We start from the raw sequence: 20,496 nt of genomic DNA on the forward strand, positions 1-20,496 counted from the left end.
TTCATTTTGTCTTCCTTCTTCTATTAACTACAGGCAGTACTCTTAAGATGTTGTAGTGTAGATCACTTCACTTCAATTCTAGAATTATGTATTTGTTTTTCTGTGCTGAAATGTCACTTAGAGTAACTATACCTGTATATTTTTTAATGTTGATATTTCAGTACCCTTTTAATTGCAAAAAGTTGGGTGGGGGGTTCAAGTCCTGCCGTGCTCGGAGGGAGCTGTGATCTCCTGTCGCTTGAGCAGCATACCTGTCAGTTAAGGGATTTTTTTTTCTGTATTACTGATCGTGGGGGTCTAAGGACCTGGACTCCAGCATTATATTTACTTTTAAAAGGGTACTTAAGTTTTAAAGGTTTAATAGTTACTATTTAAAGCAAAATTGTTGTGTTCATAGATGGACATGTCTGAAGTGCTATAGGCGGACGTTGAATTTTATTTCAGAATTGGTTATGGCTACTTCAATATACACTTTAAATGTGATCGTTTACTGCCCCATAGAGTTGATCACTTTGGCAGTTCCAATTCTGACCTAAAATGAATTCTGGAGAAATGTGCACAGATGTTTAGAGTTTTCTGGCACTGCTCACCTCCACATCAGGAGATAAGGTGCTCTGATGATGTGTGTAGAATAGGAGGATGTTGTGTCTGGCAGGTATCTGCTGATGTGGTATTGTCAGCACCGCTGCCCTCTTGAAGAGCCGTGCTGGAGAACTCCTTTAACACTTGATACATGTAACTGGACTGTGAAGAAAGCTATAGACATTTTGACTTCATTTTCCTAAACTCATTACATACATAGTAGTATTTTTAGACTTTGGCAATGTAATGCCTTTTCTGAGGAACTTTCAAAAATCCATTTTATATGATTTGCTCACTTGTCAGAGGGACAATAAGGGATGGGGAAATTGTTCTAATCAACGGCTGATAGTAAATTACACTGGACTGGGGCCTATTTTAGGGGGGGTTACTGCATTTGTAACTAATGTAAACTCTTTACATCTTGATGATCAAGAAAAATTTAAGTCAATTGAAATCTGCCATATTTCTATAAATATCACATCACACTTTTTAACCTTTTGTATAGCAAATCAATGCTTAGAGCTGAGGCTTGGTCATCCGTCTGCTGCCTAGCTTTCATCCAGTAGGACCTACAGGTTTTGTGTCATATGGTGACGATATATACCCCAACATTTTCTCTATAAACGTTTTCTGAGCCAAGACATTGGAAATGCCACAGACAATCTATATTTAGTTATGTTCAGTGTAGCTTTTCTGCTGTAGTTTGTAGCTTAGGTATAAAACTCTTGTGATTTACAGTTAGTTGTCTTTCTAGGTACTGTGAGATTAATAGGATTTTGTGTAGCGTTAGAAGGAGTTTAGGAAATTTTAAGAATTTAACATTTACCATTATATATATGAAAGAATTAGAAATGTTTATTTAGAAATGGCTAAGACATCAGGAAAAGTCAAGAACTAAATAGATGAATTTAGAGCAACTACAGTTTGTATGGTTTTGATTGTTTAGCCTTCAGATAGTTAGTAACTGAGGGCGCACGCTATGCAAAATGTAGGATTTAATTCAGTTCTTTGTTATGCAGCTTTAGGAATGCCAATGGCTTGACAGCGGCTGACCTTGCACACTCCCAAGGCTTTCAAGAGTGTGCTCAATTTCTCCTTAACCTCCAGAACAGTCAGCTGAACGGTTTTTATTACAGCAGCTCCATAAATGGAGTCCGCCATGTCAACACCTCTAATCATTGTAATGGAGGCTCTATAAATCGCAAGCGATCCTTCAACGATTTAGAGGCTTATACCTTCAAGAAGCTTCGAACTGAAGGTGAGAAATTTACTTGTCTTGTCCAGATTTGTGTGTAACTAATTGTGACTTTTTCAATATCTCATATTTTCATACAAAAACATATAGATAATATGGGAAATAAGTTAGGCCCCCCAATACACATTGTCAGAATACTGCAAATTTTGTTAACGTTACATGTTGAAGAGTAGATGTCACTCTGAGGTCCTGGCTGATCACCAGATTGTGCCCTCTAGAGCATCTTAGGGGTACTTTGCACACTACGACATCGCAGGTGCGATGTCTGTGGGGTCAAATCGAAAGTGATGCACATCCGGCGTCGCTGTCGATATCTGAGTGTGTAAATCCTTTTTGATACGATTAACGAGCGCAAAAGCGGCGTAATCGTATCATCGGTGTAGTGTCCGACATTTTCATAATTTCGCTGCAGCGACGGTACGATGTTCCTCGATCCCCTGCAGCAGCACATATCGCTGTGTGAGAAGCCGCAGGAGCGAGGAACTTCAGCGTACCTGCGTCACCGCTGCTCACGCCGGCTATGCGGAAGGACGGAGGTGGGTGGGATGTTTACGTCCCACTCATCTCCGCCCCTCCGCTTCTATTGGCCGCCTGCCGTGTGACGTCGCTGTGACACCGCACGACCAGCCCCCTTAGGAAGGAGGCGGTTTGCCGGCCAGAGCGACATCGCAGGGCAGGTATGTGCATGTGAAGCTGCCGTAGCGATAATGTTCGCTACGGCAGCTATCACAAGATATCGCTATGGGGGCGGGGACTATCACGCTCGACATTGCTGCTTCGGCTTGCGATGTCAGTGTGCAAAAGTACCCCTTATAGTTTCTGAAAATTTTTGTGCATGAGGGGGCCAATGGCCACATAGTATTGCAGGGAAAACTGCATTCCCTTCAAAATAATGGGCCTATTTCACAGAATATGGTGTAATTCTTCCTTGTCTCAGTATATTTGCATTTCTTTCTTTCAGGGGGCAGCATTCATCTACAGGCTGATTTGGCTGGTGGGAAAGAAGATGAGAGCATGCTTGTAGAAAATCACTCAGATATATCAGGTGGGGTTGGGCAATTTTCTGACAGATGCTGCAACGCACAACTGGTTGAAGATCTGAAATCACAGGAGAGCACATCTGTTAGACCGGCAAATAATATTTGCACAGTGTCTCCAATGCAATCGCCTTTTCGTTGCATAAGCCAATATGCTTATTTTTGAATATTCTAGTGTATGAAGTAATGGTATCTCCATCATCCTTCCTGATTTGTATCATAACTTCATAAAAACAATAAAGACTTTGGTAGGGATCTGTATAACCTGGTAATCAAGGAGCATTAATCCATCCAGTATGTGTGTAAAAAACTAATTGATCTGTTCTAGATCTGCCATAGCTTCAACTACTATTCTTCCATTTATTTTTTTCATTTTCTTTTGGATTTTTTTAATTGTAAATTTGAGTATATATGTTGGACATTCACTTCTAATGGCATGCATATTGTAGTTATTAAAATCTGTACAAAATTGGATTGCTCTTGTTTTGGTTTAATACGCTAAAACCTGTAAGCGTAACTGTTTCATGCAGATATTGTGAAAAGATGAGGCAAAACCTGCCCATTTTATTTAAAGTGCCCATCATTAATTTGTGGCTGCCCTTTTTTTATTTAAAGAGAGTATTTACCATTGTTACATGTAAATATGCTACATCCTGATAAAGGAGCTGATGATCTAAATAAAACATATTTTTACTTTTATATTTCATCTCTATTGGTGATATATTAGCTTTTAAAGTTTGTGTGCCAATTTCCCCTTTTAATCATGTTGACTTTGCAGAGATTCTTCTCTGGGGTCATTTGTTGGTTTTTTTTTAACTTTGCTTCCCACCTCCCCTATATTTTGCTGCCTGTTTATGATTGAGCAAACGCTCCAGAGAAGTTTGAAACAGGCTTTCTTAGTATAATAATGTAAGACTGTTGTGTCTAACCAGGTCACGTGGATCTGAATTACTAGTGACTACTGATGGTACAAGTGCAGGGAGAGAAGTACAGCTGCATTGTTTCATTACATACAATGCTCTACAGCTGTCCCAGACATTGGGAAATAATGCCCTGTATTTGGAAGAGATGTAGAGCACTGTATGTGGTCCGTATCTCACAGCAGACATGATATTCATAATGAAAAGACACTGCAGCTCTGCTCTATCACATACAGCTCTCTGTACTTATCCCAGGCATTGTTGTATAGATCCAGAAAGTGGTGTAAATAATGACACATGGCAGTGGTCATCCTCCCCCTGAACTTGTACTGTTGGCAATCTCTGAATATGAGAGAACTTGGTTAGACACATCAGTTTTGCCATATTACACATTAGGCAATGCCATACAAGGAGAAAAAAAGTCCACAGAGAATTTGTATTACGGAAGAAGAAATTGGGATATACACTTTACAAGCTAAAATCTTCACAACAGATATGAGTAAAAAAAAAATAAAAATCAGGTCCTCAGCTTCTTACTCATGATGTAAAAGATGGTAAATGGTCGTCTTTTAGAAAACAGTGGGCAGCTGCAGTGGTGATGGTCACTTTAGTAATTAAAACAGTTATTAAAAAAAAAAAGTGTTAGTAATTGTCCCTAATGTCCCTTTACAGAACATGATTTTGTAGTAAAAGTCAAACCTGGACTTTAAGATTGTGGGATCCTACACCCTAAGGCAGCGCCACTTGCAGTGAAAGCTCAAGATTTTATGAGGTGAACTAAACGAGCAGTGTTGCATCCTTTTGATAAGCAGTCACTGGAGTTAAGCGAGTACCTAACTATTCGTACTCACTATACTCATAACGAATACTGTCTAATACTCGTGTATTAATTCCGAATAGCGTGTGCAATGCAAGTCAGTAGGGAAAAACTCGCAAAGTAACGAGTAACCTGAATGCCGTACTATTCGTGCGAGTAGCAAATAGTGCAGAATTTGTGTTACTTGTTACATTGCGAGTATTCCCCAGTGACTTGCATTGCACACGCTATTCGGAATGAATACACAAATATTAGACAGTATTCATTATGAGTATAGCGAGTACGAATACTTAGGTACTCGCTCAACTCTAATGACTGCTTATTAAAAGGATGCAACACTGCTCGTTTAGTTCAACTCACAAAATCTTGCGCTTTCACTGCAAGTCTGCACGCTCAACTCTAGCGGTCACTAAACTGTAACCACTTCAATAGTCTTCTATTTCAGTAACCGCTCTGTAAAGGATGCAAAGCTTGTTTAGTTCAAAGAGCGAAGTCTCTGATGTTCTCAGTGTGAGAGAGGCCGCAGGTGACTATGGCATCCCATACCATAAGGGGCAGAGCACATGTCTCAGTGACTGTAATAAACAGTTCACAAGTTCTCACCATTGAGTTAATATTCTAGAGAAGCCACAGTATTTTCATGTATGATACAAGAAGACTGCTGTGGAGACTATATGAAGATGCCTTAGTTCTAGTTAAACATTATTTCTCCTTCATTGTTTTTCCTGTTTTTGCACCTACCACGTAGGGTAGAAGGCACATATGTAACTTGAACACTATCTTCTATTATCAAGGTATAGAAATATAGTGGAGGCGATCTCTTTTAGTCACCGTTGAGGGACAGTGGTAATTGATTCCTTTATCCTGTCTAGATATTTCCTCCAGCTTGAAGGAAACCTGTCTGTAAAAAAAAAAAAAAAAAAACAACAACAAAAAAAACTATATGCTTTTCTGGTTTTAAAGTTTGTTCATTCCTATTCAAGGTTGGATTCAAAATCAGTTTACCTTTTAATGGCCTTTGAAAAGGATCCAGAGACCGGTAGTTTATGCCAAATAAAACCTATTGTTCAAGCTCCTATCTTTTTATGCTGTCATTTTAATGCACATTACTGTTATGATGTGTTGTAGCAAAATATGAATGACACTAAATGACAAAGTTCTGCTATTAAATATACATACTATGCTACTGTATATGTCATATGCAAACTTTGTATGCTACGATTCAAACAAACTTTAAAGCTTTGTTCACAAATTCAATGTTTGGTCAGTATTTAGGTAAGCGACACTACTTCTGCATTTTGCACTCACTGCTGGTTTTGGCTTACAAATATGCACGTAAAATACTGACCAAATAAGGCTACTTTCACACATCATTTTTTTTTTCCATCAGGCACAATCCAGAAAAACGGATCCAGCGCAATATGGCGTGATTTACAATGGACGCCGGATCCAGTATAACGCGGCAAAAAATGGACGCGGCCGCCAGATCTTTTTTTTTAAACTGAGCATGCTCCAATTTATTGTAAAAAAAAAAACAAAACGGACGAAACTAATGCAAAAACGGATGCGCCGGATCCGTCTTTTGACAGATCAGGTATACCGGATCCATCAAAAAAAGGATCCAGCACATCCATTTTTGCATATTCTGTGCCAGAGCCTTTGCATCAGGCACACGCCGGATTGTGCCTGATGCCAAAAAACTGATGTGTGAAAGTAGCCTAAGTGACCAATATATTGCACACACAGTAAAGGCTGAAAATATTGGCATCCTTAAATTTTGTTGCAGAAAATTAAGTACCGTATTTCTCTCAGAAAGTAATTACAATTACACATTTTGTTATACACTTATTTCCTTTGTGTATATTGTAACACCAAGAAACTAGAGGGGAAAAAAAAGGCAAATTGGATATAATTTCACACAAAATTCCATAAATGGACTGGACAAAATTGTTGGCACCCTTAACTTAATATTTGGTTACACACCCTTTATTATAATTGCAATTAATTGTTTCCTAGGACCATCACAAAGCTTCTGACTTCTTTCAACTGAAATTTTGGACCACTCTACTTTTTCAAACTGTTCCAGGTTTCCTTTGGTAGTCTTCAGAGTTCATAATGTCTTGCACTTAGTCAAGGCACCCAGGGACAGCAAAACCCCAAAACATCTCTGATCCTCCATTGTATTTGACTGTAGGTACGGTGTTCTTTTCTTTGTTGGCCTCATTCTATTTTGGGTAAAAAGTAGATTAATGTGCTTTACCAAAAAGCTCTATCTTGGTCTCGTCTGTTCACAGGACATTTTCCCAGAATGATTTTGGCTTACTCACAAACTTTTTGGCAAATTGCAGTCTAGCTTTTAATGTGTCTGTCAGTATTGGGATCCTCCTGGGTTTCCTGACACACCGCTTCATTTCATTCAAAAGTCGACGGATAGTTTGTGTTGACACTGCACTTTGAACCTGCAGGGCAACTTGAATTTGTGGCACTTTATTTGGTCTGTTTAAAGGGACTATCCTGCTTTGCAACCTTCCTTCAATTTTTCTTTACGGTCTACGTCCAGGGTGATTGATTAGCTACAGTGCAATGAGTTGTAAACTTCTTGATTTTATGTGGTGCACTAAGGACAAAGGAACATCAAGATCTCTGGAGATGGACTTTTGAGATTGTTGATATTTTTCAAGAATTTTGGTTGTCAAGTCCCCGACAGTTTTCTTCTCCTTTCTGTTCTCCATGCTAAGTGTGGCACACAGACACACAATGCAAAGATTGAGTCAACGTCTCTTCTTTTTATCTGGTTTCAGGTGTGATTTTAATATAGTCCACACTTATTTTCAGCAGGTGAGTTTAAAAGAGCATCACATGCTTGAAACCCAATGTTTACCCACAATTTGAGAGGTGCCAACAATTTTGTCTGGCCCATTTTTGGGTGCTATGTGAATTTATGTCCAATTTTGCTTTGAAATGAACGTCCATAACAAAACGTGTAATTGCAATTATTTTCTGGGAGAAATACTTCATTTTCTGAAACAATTTCAAGGGTACCAACACTTTCGGCCATGACTGTTTTTACCTTGAACTGATGCGCAGTTAGTTTGCTATAGTTGGGTGCTGTATTTACAATTCTGAAGGCTTCATATATCCACCAACATTCACTGCTTCATTAGTATGTGTACAGTGACTTTTTGGTAAATCTTTAACCACTGTATCTACAATCTGATCTAATGACACCGGTCCCACAACATTATTGTAGATCAGTTTTTTGTGTTGCCTAGTGTGATTGTGAATACAGTGTGGGAGTATAAAGCTGGTAGTAATTTGGTGCAGAGTAAGTAATAGGTTTACAACCTACATGTATTGTAATCCTATGTTTAAAACAAGACAATTTAAATGGTCACACTAGTTATATTGTGGTGATTGCTTTTCAGTAGTAGTCATTGTTATTAGTCTGTTACTATTTATTGCCCATTTAGTAGCTGTCAAGCTTTGGTCTAAATGGTATTAACAGCAGCTCAGGCAAGACTGCCCCTATAACGTATAGAAAATAGAATAAAACGATCAACACAATAAAATGGTGGAACATTAACTGTATCTGATTTATATGTACATGCAGAATAATATACATGATACGTTCCTTTTGAAAACCAGCGGCTTTATCTTGGGCAAGTGATTAACATTCCCTTTAAACTACTTCTACAGTATGTGAAGAGTATCTTAATGCAATATTATCCTACACCATAAAATATCAAAATCTAATGTGTCCTCAATAAAGAGGCATTCACGTTACTTTTTTGTTTGCCTACATAAAACTGTGTAAGTGTTACTGTAGTGTCCATGTATTCGTATATGCGCCTCTTGCCATCTTCTCCTGTATCCAGCACTGTTCCATTCCTCTTCTGAGTCAAATGATCGCTAATAAGACTGTTCCGGTCACAGTGGGGTCTATCTATGAGCCAGGAGTTGCTTTTTGAATGTAAATCTTGAGCCTCATTCCAGCTCTTGGAGCCCTATGTGATCAAGACAGTCTGAATTGCCATCACGTGACTCATACGACGAGTGGCATGATGCTATATACTGCGATCTCTGAGAAAATTAACATACAAATAGTGATGGGCAAATAGTAACTATTTAGTTTGATTATTCATAACTAATCCAAAAGTATTCCAGTATTCATCACGAATAATGAACCTAATGCAAGTCAATTGGGAACTTGAGCATTTTTCTGGGAGATCTTCAAGAAAACTGCTCTGGTTCCCCAATGACTTGCATTAGGTTCATTATTCGTGACGAATACCGGAATAGTACTTTGGGATTCGTCATGAATTATCCGCACTCGAATAGTTACTATTCACTCATCGCTACACATGAACATTACACTACACTAACATTTATACAGGTTTAGGGAAAACGTTGAGTGCATCTACAACAAATTATTAAATATAGATAAGAAAGAGTTGGCCATAAATGGAGTAAAAGAGGGACAGTATAAAATTTGTCAGCAGTTCAAAGGTGTTGTCAAGTATGAAGGTGATCTGCAGTCTAATCCTTAGTGTGCACACCACACACTGTTGGGATTCTCTAATGTTGCCGATGAGAGCAGGGGATCATGTGAATGTAAGTGTGCATTTTAATTACATGCTTGCCAACTAGCCATGCTTGACCTCACTCAATACAAGTGACTTGAGCAAGGCTGAGCTTGTCTAGCAAAAGAATACAAACTAGATACTTCATGTGACTGCCGCTCTCATTGATGGTACTGGAGAATCCTGACACCCTGCAGTTTCACATTGTAAAGATTCAGAACTCTTCATTATTTTACAAGACTGGACAGTCCTTTTTTAATATTGTAATTCATGTATCTGAATAGTTTGTAAACTGACACACCCATGGGAGGTATAGCACATGTAACACAGAAGAATATGCACCCATTCTTCTATAGGTTTGTATCTACCCCTTAAAGGGAACCTGTCATCAGAAATTTTGCTTTAAACCTAAAAGTTTCCCCTTCTGCCGCTCCTGGGCTGCATTCTAGCAAGGTTCCTGTTGTTTTTTTGCCCCTTTTAATTTAGTTGTACCTTTTGGTATGCAAATCTTCTAAATTATCCATGGGGGTGGGCCGTCTGGTGTCCGTTACTCTCCCTCCTGCCGATTTACGCCGTCCCCCCAACGCTCCATTTCATACTTCAGGACGCCGCCCAGTGTGCCCGAGGTCCGGTGCATGGGCAGTGCCACTGTAGCAGGACTGTGCACAGTGTGACCGCTGGTGACGTTTGCGCAGGCATGAGATTATGGGCGGTGCTGATTGTCATCGCAAGTGCCCGCCCATAATCTAGTGCCCGCGCTTTCCCCTCTGCCTCCAGCGTTCTGCGCAAGCGCTGGCCAGATGACCGCACGTCCCCTCTTTCCCATCTTTCCCTGGAGCAGGAAATAGATGGGAGGAGCGGAGCAGGACACCACCGGTTACGGCCAGCGCTTGCTCAGAACGCTGGAGGCAGAGGGGAAAGCGCGGGCACTAGATTATGGGCGGGCACTTGCGATGACAATCTGCGCCGCCCATAATCTCGCTGGGGGACGGCGTAAATTGGCAGGATGGACAGTAACGGACACCAGAGAGCCCGTCCCCTTGGATGATTTAGAAGATTTGCATCCCAAAAGGTACAACTTTATAAAATATTATATTTGGTCTAAAAGGGGGCAAAAAACAGGAACCTTGCTAGAATGCAGCCCACGAGCTGCAGAAGGGGAAACATTTAGGTTTAAAGCAAATTTCTGATGACAGGTTCCCTTTAACATTACCCGCCTCCATATACATGTAGGGGACATGTAGTGATTTTCACTTTTAGTTTTACACCGTTTGTACTTTGAGTTTCAAAGTTTGTGACAGGTTTGTTTCTTGATGCAGATGTGAATGGTAGCTTCACTACATTATCAAATGGACAAGAAAGTATTGGATTTATTGCGCCCCTTGGAGACATGGATACAAGTCCTGCAAAGTGCCTTCAATTGTCCCAAGGAATCGCCAATGTTACAGTCACCAAAGGCATGAAGGACAACCCTGATGAACATGGGACTTTTACTGAAACCAACATTGATGCTGTAAATTCTCAAACCTGTGGCTCTCTGCATGTTAATGGGAGCCCTAGTAGCTGGGTGACATCTAGACCTTCATTGGGTGATGGGGCTACTGATATCTTACAGTATGGATACTACCATGGCTTTGGAGATTCTGCTGAAAGCTTACCTGAGTACAGTAGTTTCCTAGAACATTCTGATTCGGTCAATGTTGAACATGGGTATAAAAGTACTTTCATCAGCACACTTCACCAGTATCAGGGATTCTAAGGTTACGGGTGGGCCAGGAAGTTTGGTAACTTAGTATTTGGATTCCCGGTTTTAGGAACAATTGCATAGAAAATTATCTTTATCGTGCATTTATATACAAATATAAAGGGTTTTTTTAGTTGTAATTTTCCATGGATAATTAAACTTGGGCAGCATTGCCTGTATCTTATCAGTGGCAGTTCACTCAAGTCACTTATGAAAGCAAAGGGACTGCATCATCGGATGGGCCTTCAGTGTGAGGCAATATAAGGGTCATGACTAATGCGGTGTCACCCTTTGCTATGAAAACAGTACGTTTTCAATGTTGGCAAATGATTTTTGCGTTACCAGTTTTATAGGCATTACATTTTTTTCTAACTGCTATGCAAATAGTTTGGAAAGCTTCTTTTTGTTTTATCGAATATAAATGTTTTCTTGTGCGTGTGTGTAATATATATATATATATATATATATATATATATATATATATATATATATATATATATATATATAATAAAAAAAGTTGTCAAACTTTCCTCGCTTCATTCTTAGGAATATACTACTACCATTTAATTTTTTTTTTTTTTCTTTTAACCAAAAAAAATGAAAAATGGTAGTAAGATGTCTCTTGAAACTTCCTACAGGAGAACAAGGCAAACAATTCAAGTTGAATTTAATGAATTATTTTATATTTTAGGAAATATTGCTTCTAAAACTGTAAGAAGCTTTTGTATTTCTTTAATGTTTAGATACTTCCTGCTGAACGTAAACTTAATTGACATTTCATAGATTTTTTTTTTTTATTATTATTATGAAAAGATCTTTAATGTTTGTAGCAGCTATTATTTTCTAGAGACCTGTACTATATGCTATTAAACAAGGGAATTTTATTCGTATTTTGCAATAATATAACAAAAGGAGATGAGTATAAACTAAATAGTTACAGCTTGTACCAATTTCAGCAAGAGCAGTCCATATTTTAATGTAGAACTATGTACGGTTTGTTAGTCCTAATAATTTGGTTCTTTAAGCCTTAAATATGGATAAGCATGAAGAAAGTTCCATTGTATTTAAATCTGTATTATCATCGCTTCTGTTTGTTTTTGTTTATTTACAAAGTTTGAAATCATCACATTTTGTCTATGTAAACCCTTAAAAGGAATCTGTCAGCAGGTTTTTGCTACCTCATTCTGAGAGCAGCATTATGTAGGCAAGGAGATTCTGAATCCAAGGATGTATTACTTAGAACGGCTACAGCTAGTAATCTAACAATGTGTATTTTTTGCTTTACTCATGTAGCTGAGCCCAAGGAGCTGTTCCCGCCCTCACCAGGCTCTCAATAGAGATTGTACATTGACTGTGAGATGTCAATCACAGCATGGGGTGTGTTTGATGTCACATAAAGTTCTAATCCTGTAATAATAGTCTTGCTGCTTAAAGAAACATAGCAAATAAATAAACAAAAGATCAGACTGATAAAACAGGTTTCCCTAAACTTTGTGTTAACCCTTGCAGCCTGCTGGCTTCAGCTTACATAGCAAAAACCTGTTGACAGGTTCCCTTTTAAGTATACCCATTTGCTGCAAGTACGTTTACACCAAAATTTGCCACTTACTCCCTTCTTGGATTATTGTAGTATACTGAATTGTATATTGTGCTCATGCTTGCAATGTTGTGTGTAATATAATTTTTTTTTTAATATATGAATAAGACTGATTTTAAGATCAGTCCTTAAATAAACAAAATTACCAATCTGCTTTATTGGATAAGTCTATGAAGTTCAATTTTCTTATCCTAACTTTAAATGTTTCTTTAAAAGCCTTCACCTTCGCTCAGATTGTGGCACAGATATTTTTGTTAAGCAGAACCTGAATTATTTCCCTCCTTTTTTTTTTTTTTTTTTCTGTCCATTTTATATACAGTTTCACATTGCAATGTGAAAGCATGTGCCCTAAGATTTGTCTTGAATAAAAAAAAAAAAAGATTAAGCTACTTCAAAAACTTTTGTTTTCCATTTCTTGTTTTGTTTTGTGGGTTTTTGCTGTTTTAGTTTTACAAGCATTTTTTGCAAATTTCTCCAGTTACCTGTACACCTATAAGATTTCGAATACATTAATAACAAGATAATGGAATCAGATTCTACAGTAATAGAATATGCAACCTTTATAAGGATACATGGTCAATATACAGCTGTACTCAGAAGTCTCTCCTCAGTTATTTCCTCCATTTTGAAATATGGAGATTAACTGGTTAAGAAAAAAGAAAATATGTTTCAGTTCACTGGGGTCACAGAGCTACAAATTTATATTAGACTGACCAGTTACACACACACACACACACACACACACACACACACACACACAGACCACATTTACACACTGACCACAAGACGTGGTCCACTACAAAGCAAAGTGGCCACATCAATGTAAAGCTGAGACAGAAGGATTTTTCTAAATACCTTCTGTTGTTCATTCTGCCTGAGTGGCGCTATCACTGTCCGTTCATCCCCTATCACATGACCAGGGCTTCAGGGACCTGTGATGTGAAACTCAGCCCATAGCCCAGTTTCTCACAGAGACTGAGTCCCGCCTCGGTGGTACCAGGTCAACGTCCAATATCAGAAGCTGACGTGATATCACCCAACATTAGAAATTACTGCAACCCCGGTCACGTGATTGGGATGAGCAGACAGTGATAGCGCCACTCACAGGCAGAATTGACAACAGAAGGTATTTAGAAAAAGCCTTCTGTCACAGCTTTACATCGATGTGGCCACTCTGCTTTGTAGTTGACCACCTCTTTAATGGTATATTTTCTTGCGCATGCTGACGTAGAAACCTTTATTATGGTGTTATTGCAGGAGATGCAATGTGCACGGAGTCTAAGCTAACTCGACAGGTTGAAAACAGCAGCTACAGCTTCCAACATTACACGACAGATTTGTAACAAGCCTAAAAGGACATATGGTTAAAGTCCATCATTGGTTCAGTGCCACTGCTCTAGTTCCCAGTGTTTTGATTTCAGTGGTAATGATACAATTCTAGCCAGGTAAAATATCTTTGTACTGTGTTAGTCAGTAGAGATAATGCTTAATTCTTTTAAAGAATTTTTATCAGTGGTTGATACTTTTCAATGGCTAACTGAAAAGATGGTAAATAGCAAGACCGCTCAAACTTACACAGTTCTTTCCAGCTTTGGACTGCAACCAAGATGGCTCTGACAGCTTGAGTCCTGGCGTACGTGGGAACACAGGTAAATCTGCCATCCACTGTGAAGTGAGTGATGTCTCTTGTCTGACAGCCGTGGGTTCGCCAACTTTCGGTGTGAGGAGGCTGGCTGTGATCTTCCCGGACTCAGGTTTGCTAGAACTCGGGATGGTTGATGGGGCTGATGTGTTGGGTGATGGGCAGAGCAGTGCCACTATATCAGGGGCTAAGCAGTTCACGGCAGGCCCTATACCCAGGATATCATCTGAGAGGGATGTGGAAGACCCCATTGCCCTTAATCACTCAAGCCTTATCACAGATGGGAAAGTGCGGGCCTTACTGGCAGAGCTTCAGTCCTCCATTAGAAAGGACTTATTAGTGGCCTTTGGCAACCTACAAAAAGAAGTTACTGCAGTTGGGGACTACCTCACATGTGGAATCTAAGATGGTAGAGTTAATCTCAGTTCATTACAAGATAGTTGATCTGACAGTATCCACAGTAAGAATTAGAGGCCATCAAACTCAAATTAGCTGATATGAAGGACAGATTCAGGAGAAACAATATACTGTTCATATCAAAGGCATAGCAGGATCTGTAAACTGCTTGGTTCTGGGTGCATATTGAACCTGACAGGTTCCCTTTAAATCTGAGTCCCTTGGTACAATTTGTACATAGTAATGCGCTCTTTGACATATGGAGACTACGCAATTCCTCGGGGAAAAAAAACTTACCTTCCTGGCTCTTCAATACTGATATTTTAAATCATTCCTCTTATAGCTCCTCCACTGCTCAAGCTATCAATGATTACTTCCACCTCAATGACAACCAAGAGGTCTCGGACACAACACCTGTAGTGTGCTCACAAGGCTACCTTCAAGGTCACTTCATCAAACATGCAGTTCATAATAAGAAAAAAAAAAACCCTAGAAATATGACACATACTGACATACAAAGCAAGCTGTGTAACTTACATAGACTTAACAAAATTGCACCTCTAATTCCAAGACAGGTACAAATTTCTAAGCTTCATCACCGACTACATGAACTCAATTTATTCAAACACGAGCAAGCTTTGAAAAACCTAAAAATGTTCTACTGGCAAGGAAACAAACAGGGTGTGCTTCTGGGTAAACAAATCACTTCCCGGCAAATTAAATCCCGCATTCCTTATATTCTGTCCTCCAACAAGATTAAGTTAATGGACCCTCGAGACATTGCTGGTGAATTTGCTATATAAACTCAGTAATGATGCTCTCACACCTTAACCGACTAAAGAGAATTTTTCCACATTCTTGGAAAAAATCCATCTTCCCAAATTCACTGAAGCTCAGAAGTACTATCTCAACCCTTTAGAAAGAACACAGGAAGTTATTAAAGCTATTGACAGCTTAAATATGAATAAAGCTCTCCGTACTCATGAGCTATCTAATGAATATTATAAAAAATACAAACCTTGTTAGCCCCATACTTAGATTACTAACTTAATAATAATAATTTTATTCATTTATATAGCGCTATTAATTCCACAACGCTTTACATACATTGGTAATACTGTCCCCATTGGGGCTCACAATCTAGAGTCCCTGTCTGTATGTCTTTGGTAACTTAAATGCTCAAAAAGAGGCTTTTTCTACAGAAATGCTTAAAAATTTAATAACTATTTCCAAACCTGGAAAAACACCAGACTGCCTAGCCAATTTCAGAGCTATTTCACTGTTAAATAAGGACTTGAAGCTATATATCACGATAATATCCACAAGACTAGATATTCTCGCTTTTATACATAAAGATCAGGTGGGATTTGTCAAAAACCGTCAAACGAGTGATGGTACTCTCCAATCTATTAATATCTCACAGATGGAGTGGACTCAGACACCTTCTCTGATCCTTACACTGGATGCGGAGAAGGCATTTGACCGAGTTCACTAGAGGATACCTTGGAGAGGTACTGAGGGAAAAATATTTTCAAACTTCATTCTATTTTCATAGTTACAGTTACATACGTTGAAAAAAAGACCTAGGTCCATCTAGTTTACCCTTCCTCCACCAATTAGACATTTTGTGACTAAGTGACTACCAAGTGTTCATTAGAGCCTCTGATGGTAAGGATAGGCTTTGCTGGTAGTAACAAGGTACCACTCCAGGATAGTCCCCGGGATTTCAGCAGCTGACTGGTGTGTCAGAGACATCATGGGTGCCGAGTACAGGTGGACGAAGACAAAAACAAAGTCAGGCAATCCGAGGCCAGGGCAGGAAGCACACATTCAGGAAATGTAGTCGGAGTCTGGAGTGGAGATGTCAGAATAAATGGAAGACAAGCTGGGCCGATAACAGGAGAAACAAAGCAAAAGACAGCCAGACAGAGCACAAGACTGAGGGATACATTGCAAGGTGCATCATCACTAGCCGACTGTAGCGATGCTGAGCGCGATAGTCCCCGTCACACATGCGATATCTTGTAATAGCTGCCGTAGCGAACATTATGGCATTGGCAGCTTCACACGCACTTACATGCCCTGCGACGTCGCTCTGGCCGGCGACCCGCCTCCTTCCTAAGGGGGCGGGTCATGTGGCGTCACAGCGACGTCACACGGCAGGCGGCCAATAGAAACGGAGGGGTGGAGATGAGCGGGACGTAAACATCCCGCCCACCTCCTTCCTTCCTCATTGCAGGCGGGACGCAGGTAAGAAGATGTTCCTCGCTCCTGCGGCTTCATACACAGCGATGTGTGCTGCTGCAGGAACGAGGAACAACATCGTACCTGTTGCTGCAGAGAAATTATGGAAATGACCGACACTACACAGAGCACCGATTTTGGACGCTTTTGCGATCGTTTATCGGTGCTTCTAGGCTTTACACGTTGTGACGTAGTTACCGGCGCCGGATGTGCGTCATTTTCGATTTGACCCCTACGAGATCGCAGTAGAGATGTCGCAACGTGCAAAGCCCCCCTAACAAACCTTATCAGGCAAGGTGTTGAGGGAGAAACTCTCTAATGAAGCCCTTGCTGCTTGGGGATTGGCTAGGGAGCCTAAACTCTGCCGGACGCAGTGGGGTTAAATACCTAGAGAATCTTGCCATGCCTACCTATAGCCAGATGGAATTCACCAGCAGTAGGAGGATGCAAGCTACAAGAGGAAGCTCACAAGATGATGAGAACTCATAATGACACTGGGAGGAGCAGAGTGGTGCCTGCAGTGAGAAGGGCGAGTCACAGACATGAAAGTAACACCCCCCTTATGCCCCCCCTAATTTTTTTGCCAGGCTGACCGAGAAACCCCTCAAAAATGGTAGGGGTGCAGATGTTCACAGCAGGATCCTCAGGAACAGAGGTAGATATAGGAGGACAGTGAGAGAAAGGAGGGAGTAATCAGCCAGAAGGCGCTCCAGACCGGCTTCTGGATAGGAACGCAGGAAGGAGACAAAGAAAAAATCCAGCATCCATAGAAAAGTCTTGAAAAATTAAAACCCCACTTTATTTGATGCAATAAAAACATGATGTTCATAAAAACATGTAAAAGGAAATAGTAGACACTGGTCTATGCATTTCAAGCTATGTGCTTAGTGGACTAAGAATAAAAGTGACGTTTTAATAATTGAAGACTTTTCTGGGGATGCTGGATTTTTTCCTCACCTCAGAGGCAGGAGAATCTCTCTTCTTGTCTGCACAGAACTTCTTTCGGCATACAGATAAGTTCTCTTGGATGCACTCCGACATGGCACTCCTGTCTCACTAGGAGAGGACTAAATGTGAAAATAAAAGCGCAATAGGTTGATACCTGGTAAACAGAGTTGAGGGGACTGAGATATGTACCTACCTGGGAAAGTTGTATGAGACACAATCACTAGTAGGCATAAAGGCTGCTGTAAATTCACGGGTATAGAAACACCACACTGGGATATGATGACGTAGAAAGTAGTTCCTCTGCGCTGCCTTGTAGCCAAAGCGATGAGTAGGATAAAAATAACATTCTACATGTTTCGAAGCAATCTGGCCTCTTCCTCAGGAGCAATCATAATGTACAACAAGCAATGACAGCTGTATAGATCTGCAGTTAAAAAAAACTAGTCGATACACACGCCAAACACATCACATGAGATGTCAAGATTTAAATAAAAGATACATAGTAAAACTGAGGTAAAAATAATAAACAATATTAGTAGAGGTATACGGATATAGTGTATAGTGATTTGGAATGATACAAAAAACATGTTTGATGAATGTATTGCTTATCTGTTTGCAGGCGATAAATAAAAATGATCAAAATCACTACATACACTATATAGTGGGACGGAAGTGGCAGCTGAAGCTTAGCAATGCCACCAGCAACTGGAGCCTTTGGTGATTCCCCAGAAAAGGCAGCCAGTCCTGAGGGATGATGACCAAATACGGTGGCTTGCATGAGACATAAAGGTGGCCAGATCCTTCACCATTGATAGCCTGCAGCAACTGGTTGTGACGCTCCCTTTGTGAACGCACTTTTTCATACAGGACTTCCACATAAGACTTAGAATCATTTTACTCAGTGTCTCTGGGTCCTGATTTGTCAATGGGGTCCATGTCCTGATTATACTTTAACGGCTAGTGGGAGTGGGTGTGGACCCACTGCACCTTGGGTTGGGATTACCCTGGAGGGGCATAACTAAGTGACTACTGGGTGTTCACTAGTACCTCTGATGTGAGGATAGGCTTTGACGCTCGTAGTCACCAGGTACCACTCCATGACAGTCCCTGGGACTGCAGCAGCTGACCAGAGGGTTAGAGACACAGGTGCAAGGTACAGGGTGATGATTACAAAGACTTGGTCACACAATCCGAGGCCAGGGCAGGCAACACAGGTTCAGAAAACTTAATTGCTGAATGACTTTTTTTCTATACAAGAAAATGCCATGGCAGATGACATGACCAGTGATACCATAAATTCACCCTTGAATATTACCTGCTTAACCCAGCAGGAAGTACGCCGCCGCCTCGAAATCACAAAGGTTGACAAATCTCCGGGCCCGGATGGCATACACCCCAGAGTACTACAGGAATTGAGTTCTGTGATAGATAGACCATTATTTTTAATCTTCTCAGATTCCTTAATAACAGGGTCGGTACCGCAGGACTGGCGCATAGCAAATGTGGTGCCAATATTCAAAAAGGGGACAAAAACTGAGCCGGGAAATTATAAGCCGGTAAGTTTAACCTCTACGGTTGGTAAAATCCTTGAGGGTTTCTTGAGAGATGCTATACTGGAGTATCTCAAGAAAAATACCCTTATGACAGAGTATCAACATGGGTTTATGAGGGATCGATCCTGTCAAACTAATTTGATCAGCTTCTATGAAGAGGTAAGTTCAAGCCTGGACCAGGGAAATGCAGTGGATGTTGTGTATATGGACTTTTCAAAAGCTTTTGATACGGTGCCACACAAAAGGTTGGTACATAAAATGTGGATAGGGGAAAATATGTGTAACTGGGTTAAAAACTGGCTCAGTGATAGGAAACAAAGGGTGGTTATTAATGGTACGTACTCGGACTGGGGCTCAGTTCATAGTGGGGTACCACAGGGGTCAGTATTGGGCCCGCTTCTTTTCAACATATTTATAAATGACCTTATTGGGGGTTTGCGGAGTAGAATTTCAATATTTGCAGATGATACTAAACTCTGCAGGGTAATCAATACAGAGGAGGATAATTTTATATTACAGGGAGATTTATGTAAATTGGAGGATTGGGCTGAGAAGTGGCAATTGAAGTTTAATGTAGATAAATGTAAGGTCATGCACTTGGGTAGAGGAAATAACATTTATGATTATGTACTTAATTGTAGAACACTGGGTAAAACAGACACAGAAAAAGACTTGGGTGTGTGGGTGGATGGTAAACTTCACTTTAGTGGACAGTGTCAGGCAACTGCTGCCAGGGCTAATAAAATAATGGGATGTATTAAAAGAGGTATAAGTGTTCATCAAAAAAATATAGTTCTACCTCTGTACAAGTCACTAGTGCGACCGCACTTAGAATACTGTGTACAATTCTGGTCACCGATATATAAGAAGGACATAGCTGAACTGGAGAGGGTGCAGAGAAGATCGACCAAGATTATTGGAGGAATGGGTGGGCTGCAATACCAAGACAGGTTATTAAACTTGGGGTTATTTAGTTTGGAAAAACGAAGGCTTAGGGGGGATCTAATCACAATGTATAAATATGGTCCGCTGTGAGGTTCAGGCAGCGACTGAGCCGCGATCAGCTGTGATGACACTCAGGTTAGTCGCGGCCATAGCTGGAGTCCGCAACCTGAGACCGTAAATCACCCAAGTGACTGAAGTGAGCCGCGCAATCAGCGGTGAAGTCACTTAGGTTAGTT

General features: G+C 40.2%; 1 protein-coding gene across 1 annotated transcript in view; it reads left to right on the forward strand.

Moving 5' to 3' along the window:
• ANKRD10 (ankyrin repeat domain 10) overlaps positions 1-12,930 on the forward strand; it is a 43,971-nt gene extending 31,041 nt beyond the window's left edge. Inside the window, exons 4-6 of the mRNA XM_075336664.1 lie at positions 1,602-1,840; positions 2,799-2,882; positions 10,511-12,930. Coding sequence (XP_075192779.1) covers positions 1,602-1,840; positions 2,799-2,882; positions 10,511-10,950 — 763 coding nt within the window. The 3' untranslated portion in view covers positions 10,951-12,930. The remainder of the gene's footprint in view (positions 1-1,601; positions 1,841-2,798; positions 2,883-10,510) is intronic.
• Positions 12,931-20,496: the final 7,566 nt, after the last annotated feature.

Source organism: Anomaloglossus baeobatrachus, chromosome 2 (genome assembly GCF_048569485.1).
Source record: "Anomaloglossus baeobatrachus isolate aAnoBae1 chromosome 2, aAnoBae1.hap1, whole genome shotgun sequence".
Taxonomy (NCBI): domain Eukaryota; kingdom Metazoa; phylum Chordata; class Amphibia; order Anura; family Aromobatidae; genus Anomaloglossus; species Anomaloglossus baeobatrachus.